Raw genomic sequence first — 8,200 nt, forward strand, 5'->3', positions numbered from 1 at the left:
ATCATAGAGTCATAGACTACTACAGCACAGAAACAGGCCCTTCAGCCATTTGATCCATGCCCAACTATGAATTAGCCTAGTGCTGTCGACCTGCCTGGACCAGAGCCCACCATACTCCTCCCAGAATCACAGTCAGGATCAGATTTAATATCATTGGCGTATGTTGTGAAATGTGGTGTTTTGGAGCAGCAGCATATTGCAGTACATAATCTAAAACTATCTATTACAATGAGGATTACTGTATATATTAAAAATTTTAAATTAAATAAGTATGCAAAAAGAAAGCAAAAAATAGTGAGGTAAAGTATTGTCAATTCAGAAATCTGATGGTGGAGGGGAAGAAGCTGTTCCTAAAACATAGAGTGTGTGTCTTCAGACTCCTGCACTTCCGTCTTGATAGCAACAATGAGGGAGCATGTCCTGGTTGATAGGAGTCCTTAAGGATGGATACCACATTTTGGAGACATCACCTTTTGAAGATATCCTCAATGCTGGGGAGGCTGGTGCCCATGATGGAGCTGGCTGAGTTGGCAACTTTCTGTAGTTTTTCTAATCCTGTGCAGTTGCCCCTCTGTACCAGATGGTGATGCAATCAGGTAGAATGTTCTCCGTGCGTCTCTGTAGAAATTTGCAAGCGTCTTAGTAACGTACCAAGTCTCCTCAGACACCTAATGAAACATAGCTATCATCCTGCCCTCTTCATAATTGCATTAAAATGTTGGCCACAGTAATAATAATTGCATGAAGATGTTGATACCCAGGAACTCTAAACTGTTAACCCTTTCCCACTACTGAGCCCTCGATGAGTTCCCTTGAATTCCGCATCCTGAAGTCCACAATAAATTCCTTTGTCTGACTGACTGTGAATGCAAGGTTGTTGTTACTACACCATTCAGCTTGCTGACCTATCTCACTCCTGTATGCTTCCTCTTCACAGTCTGTAACTCTGCAAACAATAGTTCTGTCATCGGCAAATTTAAAGATGTCATTTAAGCTGTGCCTAGCCACACAACTATGGTTGCAGAGAGGGTACAGCAGTGGGCTAAGCAGGCATCCTTGAGGGGTAGCAGGGCTGATTGTCAGCGAGGAGGAGATGTTATTTCCAATCCTCACTGTCTGTGTTCTCCCAGTGAGGAAGTCAAGGATCCATTTGCAGGAAGCACAAAAGCCCAGGTTTTGGAGCTTGTTGATTAGTACTGGTATCCACCCACGTACCTCAGCAAATTTCTCCTAGATATCAAATCGAACCCACATCCACCACTTCCATTGGCAGCTCGTTCCACACTCTGATTGAAGAAGTTCTTCCTCATGTTCCCCTTAAACATTTCATCTTTCAGCCTTACTCTCACCCAACCTCAGTGGAAAAAAGCCTGCTTGCATTTAACCCCTCGTAACTGTATCCCTCTATCAAATCTCCCCACATGTTTTTATTGTCCAGGGAATAAAGTTTTAATCTATTCAACGTTTCTCGATAACTCAAGTCCTCAAGTCCAGGCAACATCTTTGTAAATTTTCTCTGCATTATTTCAATCTAATTGATATCTTTCTTATAGGTAGGTGACCAAAACTGCACACAATTCTCCAAATTAGGCCTCATCAATACTTTATACAATTTCAACATACCATCCTAACTCCTGTACTCAATAATTTTATTTATGAAGTCCAATGTGCCAAAAGCTTTCTTTACAAACCTATCTACCCAGAATACCACTTTCAAGGAATTAAAGGTCTGTATGCTCAGATCCCTCTGTTTTACCACACTCCTCAGCATCTTACCACTCACTGTGCTAGACCTACCCTGGTTTGTCCTCCCAAAGTGCAACACCTCAGACTTGTCTGCATTAAGTTCCATCTGCCATTTTTCAGCCCATTTTTTCCAGCTGGTCCAGATACCTCTGCAAGTTTTGATTGTTTTCCTCCCAGTCCATTACATATCCAACCTTGGTGTCATCCTCAAATTTGCTGACCCAGTTTACTACATTACCATCCAGATCGTTGATATAGATGACAAACAACAATGGAACCAGCACCAGTCCCTGAGGCACACCACTAGTCACAGGCCTCCATTCAGAAAGGCAACCATCTACCACCACTCTCTGGCTTCTCCTGTGAAGCCAATATCTAATCCAAATTACTACCTCATCTTGAATGCCAAGCGACTGAACCTTCTTGACCAACCTCCTATGTGAGATGTTGTCAAAGGCCTTGCTAAAGTCCATGTAGACAACATCCACTGACTTGCCTTCATCAAGTTTCCTGGTAACTTCCTCAAAAAAAAACTATTACAAGATTCACACATCAAAGTTGCTGGTGAATGCAGCAGGCCGAGCAGCATCTGTAGGAAGAGGTGCAGTCGACGTTTCAGGCCGAGACCCTTCGTCAGGACTAACTGAAGGAAGAGTGAGTAAGGGATTTGAAAGTTGGAGGGGGAGGGGGAGATCCAAAATGATAGGAGAAGACAGGAGGGGGAGGGATGGAGCCAAGAGCTGGACAGGTGATAGGCAAAAGGGGATACGAGAGGATCATGGGACAGGAAGTCCGGGAAGAAAGACAAGGGGGGGGAGACCCAGAGGATGGGCAAGAGGTATATTCAGAGGGACAGAGGGAGAAAAAGGAGAGTGAGAGAAAGAATGTGTGCATAAAAAAAAGTAACAGATGGGGTACGAGGGGGAGGTGGGGCCTTAGCGGAAGTTAGAGAAGTCGATGTTCATGCCATCAGGTTGGAGGCTACCCAGACGGAATATAAGGTGTTGTTCCTCCAACCTGAGTGTGGCTTCATCTTTACAGTAGAGGAGGGCGTGGATAGACATGTCAGAATGGGAATGGGATGTGGAATTAAAATGTGTGGCCACTGGGAGATCCTGTTTTCTCTGGCGGACAGAGCGTAGATGTTCAGCAAGATTGGTTTACATCATATTACAAGATTGGTTGGACACAACCTACCACACACAAAGCCACACTGACTATCCCTAATCAATCCCTGTCTATCCAAATATCTGGTCCCTTAGAATACCCTCCTATAACTTACCAACTACTGATGTCAGGCTCACCAGCCTATGATTTTCTGGCTTATTTTTGGAATCTTTCTTAACGGATGGAACAACATTAGCTATTCTCCAATCCACCTGTGGCTAAGGACATTTTAAATCTCTCTTCTGGGGCCCCTGCCATTTCTGTTCTAGCCTCCCACAGGGCCAAGGTTACAGCCTGTCAGGCCCTGGGGTTTTCCCACCCTAATCGGTGCAAGCATCTCCTCCTCTGTCATCTGTATATGGTCCGTGATCTCACTGCTGCTTTGCCTCTCTTCCATAGACTCTGAGTCAGTCTCCCAAATAAATACCAATGCAAAAAATCCATTTAACATCTCCCCCAAATCTTTCAGCTCCATGCGTAGATGACCACACTGATTTTGTCCCTGACTATCATTATACTCTTGCTATTTGAGTTAGTGGTGGAGAGGACGTCACAAAGAAAACTGTTATCCATTATGGACAATCTGGCTCATCTTCTCCATGACCTCCTGAATAAGCAGCGGAGCACCCTTTTGAGCAGAGTCATTCAGCTCCGCTGTCACAAGGATTATTACAGAAAATCTTTCCTACCAACTGCCATAAGTATATACAACAGTTCATCTCTGTGCGACAGGAGAACATGCATTATAGTACAATAGTCTCTGCTTTATTATTTTGCATATTATTATTCTGTATTTAATTTTAGTTAAGTCTGCACACTGCTAAGTGTGTTTTTAAATGTTGCTGCTCTAATAAAAGTGTTTCCCACTTGGTATCAAGAAAGTACTTATTATTATTAATTTTAATTATTATTATTGTTGTTATTATAAGCCCTTAGGACTCTGCTTCATCTTGTCTGCTAGAGCAACACCATGCCTTCTTTTAGCCCTCCTGATTTCATCCTTAAGTGTTTTGTTGTGTTTCTTATAACCCTCAAATTCCTCATTTGTTCCTACTTGCCCAGACCTGCTATGCACTTCCTTCTTTTTCTTAACCAGGGCCTCAATATCTCTGGAAAACCAAGGTTCCCTAAACCTGTTATCCTTGCCTTTTATTCCGACAGGAACATACAAACTCTGTACTCCCAAAATTTCACTTTTGAAAACCTCTCACTTACCAAGTACAACTTGGCCAGAAAACAACCTGTCCCAATCTACACTCATTAGATTCTTTCTTATGCTATCAAAATTGGACTTTCCCCAATTTAGAATCTCGCCTGGAGGACCAGACCTATCTAACTCCATAATTATCTTGAAACTAATGGCATCATGATCGCTAGAGGCAAAGTGTTCCCCTATACAAACCATTGTCACCTGCCTGTCCCGTTCCCTAACGGGAGATCTCGTATCACACCCTCTCTAGTTGGGACTTCTACGTACTGATCAAGGAAACATTCCTGAACACATATGACAAACTCTATCCCATCCAGCCCTCTTACAGTACGAAGCTTCCATCTCTCTACAAATTTGCTTGTCTAACTCCCGTGGTTTATAATATAATCCCGTTAACGTGGTCGTCCCTTTCTTAGTCCTGAGTTCTCCCCATATAACCCTCAATAGAGGATCTCATCAGTCTGTGCTGACTGAGCACTGACGTGACATTTTCCCTGACTAGTAACACCACCCCTTCTCCTTTAATCCCTCCTGCTCTGTCACGTCTTAAACAGCGGAACCCCGGAACATTGAGCTGTCAATCCTGCCCCTCTAGCCGCCAAGTCTCACTAATGGCTACGATATCATAATTCCACGTGTTGATCCATGCTCTAAACTCATTAGTCCCACTATGATCAGCCTTTCGTTCCTGACTTTGTGTGTAGGTTTAACAACACCTTTCCCCACAATCACTCCACAATCTGCTCTTGCACTCTCTCCACCCCGCAACTCTAGTCTAAAACCACCCCCACCCCGTGCAGTACTAGCAAACCTTCCCATGAGGTTTTCAACCAAACCTGTAATGATAAATCGCTATCTAGTAATACGAAATACAATTGGACACAATTTAATATAAGATTCTTTTCATATTCAAATTCACCTGTGGAAGGCATTCGGATATTTTCATTCTCGCCGCGGTGCCGAATCTCTGTAGGTGACCAGACCGCAGCGTCACTCAAACTCACCCAGAGGCAGCCCCTCCAAGAGAAAAAGGTAGCTGGAAAAGAAGTCACTTCTGATGGTTTTGTGCAGGAAGAAGGACATGCTGTTGCGGCACAAACAGTCGTCGGTTCTGTCCCAGCGCACTTTAAACGCGTCGTGGGCTTTTTTCCATTTCAGCTCTTCCCCCATTTTCTTGCAAGTCTGGAAGGTCACTGACGCTCTCTCGTCCGTCAGAGTAACTGTGGCTTCTGCCACGATGTTGTTTAGACAGCTCGGTGCGAATGTTCTCGGCCCCCGCTTCAACCATTTGGCGTACTGTTGAAACTGATCAGGCCCTGTTCCCCAGGCAGGTGCTGAAAACGCGTCGCTCAACATGAATTATAACTCTTCTCACCAACCGGATCCTTTCGCTTGGACGCTGACCTAATGCAGACACACTCGAGAGGGACTCAATACTGGTGTTAAAATGTTTTCTAAGAGGATTTTACTGTGTGAAAGTGACACTCAATGTTGCAATGATAGCTCGTTGTCGCTTTAAACACCTTAAAATCGTGCATCTGTAGTTTGTCAGTCAATGTAAGGGCTGTTGGTTGATTTTGCATCTTTTTTTCGATTATCGTTGAGCAATTGTGCATATAAAGTGGCACTGGCTCAGTAAGCGAGCCACCACGATGTGTGCAAATGCTTGCGAAGAGGTTAGCGTGGATATCAAGTTCGTGCAGATTGCAACAGGACCTGAAAGCTGAAGACAAATACTTAAAGTCCTAGGATTGGAAGAAGTGATCGTGAAGAGGAATAACTGTAAGTTTAACATAATGAAAGAGGAAAAGAAAACGTACGGTTCATAATCAAGAAAGAATGCAAGATGATGTAAGGAAGGGAAATCAGAGGCCAGAAAGGAAAATATTATGAATTGTACAACAAGCTTTCTATTAACATTAAGCAAAATCATTGTTTATGGAATGCCAGTGTCATGCTGCGTAAAGGAATTCATGTAAAACTGAGATTCACTTGGGTACAGAACCTGGAAGCTGTTTAGGTGAAGAAAACAGAAAAGCTTTAAAAACGCATGAAGTCTTAAAGAATCGGGGTGAATGGTAGTTTGCAAGAAATGATTGCATTATAAATTTGCAAAGAGAAGAGAATAGGAAAGCTGGTGAGAGGAAGGTTTGGGAAATAGAGGACAAAGCATGTGCCATTGACTAATAGTATTCAAGTAGGGTTGAAAGTACACAAATGCTTTAAAGAAGCAGCTTATATACAAAGTTTGTAGGTTGCCTGTATTGTTGTAAAGATAGCATTTAGAAGAAGGATAACTTGAGAAGTAAGAAACAAAAGGATCTACAGCCTAAGAAATTTTCATCTTTGAGAACACCAATACCTCCTTCATAGTAACCAATTATATTTCGCACTACCCCAATGCTTCCCTTTCAATTATTCCATCTGATAGATTATTCCAAATCATTACCATCTGTAGAATGAATATACTTCTTATGTATTTTAATGAAACTATGAGCCCACCAATCATTCTATTAAAATTCACAGCAAATTAGGAGCAATATGATGGTGGTGGAACACTTTGGACAACAATGACATTGGCAGCACTTGCTGTCTATTCTTTTATTGACCTTGAGAAAATGATGGGGTGCTGCCTACTTGAACCACTGTCATGGTGAAGGCTGCATTGGGCTTCCAACAACTAGATTTATTTAATGTGAAAGACCAACAATATATTTTCATGTACGTGCTAGTGTTCCTATTGATCTGCTACCTTTGTCCTTTCTGGATGGTTGAGGTTGTAGGTTTGGGAGGTATTGGTGAAGACACTTTGGTGATTTAGTACATGCTATTTTGTAAATGGTACACAATGCAGCCAGGTAGTGAAGGGTGAGAATGCCTTGGATGATAAAGTTGGAGCCAGTCAACTGGTATGCTCTGTCTGTATGGAGATGAGCTTCAAACAGAAAATGGAGGTACTGGGAATACGAAATAAAAATAGAAAATGCTGGAAAAACTCAGTAGATCAGGCAGCATTTGTAGAACAAGAAACAGCTAACATTTCAGAATATATCTAGGAAATGAGTCATTTCTTCTACTAGTCAGCCCACTCTGTCTGTAATGGGCCCAGTCAAGTTTCAAGTCAAAGGCGACCTTAAGGTGATGTCCCATACAGTAACGGTAATGCTGTAAAACGTCAGGGGAAAATGTGTAGATTCTGCCTTGGATATAATCATAGTCTGGCACTTGTGTGGCAAGCTGTTACATGCTATATCATTCTATTTTTGGTTGCTATCTAAGTATTGCTGCATTTAGGCAATAATTGTTATATTTTTGAGAGTTTCAAATGGAATGGAACACTGTGCAATCATCAGTAAATGTTTCTGCCATGGTAATAGGAAAGTCATGGGAGAAGCCTTGCCTTACAAGGTGCAGGTTGGAAGTCTATGTGGGGTGCCACTCCTCGCACAGATGAGAGCCATTTGTGATTAAGTGCCTTACTCAAGGGCACAAACATGCTGCCACAGCTGAGGCCCAAACTAGCGACCTTGAGATAACTAGACGAATGCCTTGACCACTTGGCCACGTGCCCAACACTTGCCCTTGTAAGGCATGAAAATGCCTGACGCAGGCCTCTCATGGTCTGAGTCAACGTTCCCCCCTCCCCCTCACATGGGAGAAGTTGCTCTAGATTGTTGGACATTACCTAAGGAACTAGTGTGGTGATACCTCAGGACTAACCTTCAACAACCACACTACGTGATCAGTGTAATTTCAGCTTGTGGAATTGTTTTCCTTTCATAATAGCCCTAGATTGCTTAGCATAAGATCACCAGACCTAGTAGCAGAATTAGGCCGTTCAATCATGGACGATTTATTTTTTCTTCTCAACTCCACTTTCCTTCCTTCTTTCCATAACCTTTGACTTCCTTACTAATCAAGGTCCAATCAACCTCTGCTTTAAATGTACCCAATGACTTGGTCTCCACAGCCATCTGTGGCAAAGAATTCTACTGATTTACCACCCTCGGGCTAAAGAAACTCCTCCTTGCATGGAAGAAGAGTATTTTCCATCAAGCTGATGAAGCATTGCCGGAT

At 42.8% G+C, this 8,200-nt stretch overlaps 1 protein-coding gene across 1 annotated transcript in view; it reads right to left on the reverse strand.

Annotated features, from left to right (window-relative positions):
• Window positions 1–5,530, reverse strand: part of ntmt2 (N-terminal Xaa-Pro-Lys N-methyltransferase) — a 39,506-nt gene extending 33,976 nt beyond the window's left edge. The window contains 1 exon segment of the mRNA XM_072273952.1: window positions 5,128–5,530. Coding sequence (XP_072130053.1) covers window positions 5,128–5,479 — 352 coding nt within the window. The 5' untranslated portion in view covers window positions 5,480–5,530.
• Between the last annotated feature and the right edge of the window lie 2,670 nt (window positions 5,531–8,200).

This window comes from Mobula birostris, chromosome 12 (assembly GCF_030028105.1).
Source record: "Mobula birostris isolate sMobBir1 chromosome 12, sMobBir1.hap1, whole genome shotgun sequence".
Lineage (NCBI taxonomy): Eukaryota > Metazoa > Chordata > Chondrichthyes > Myliobatiformes > Myliobatidae > Mobula > Mobula birostris.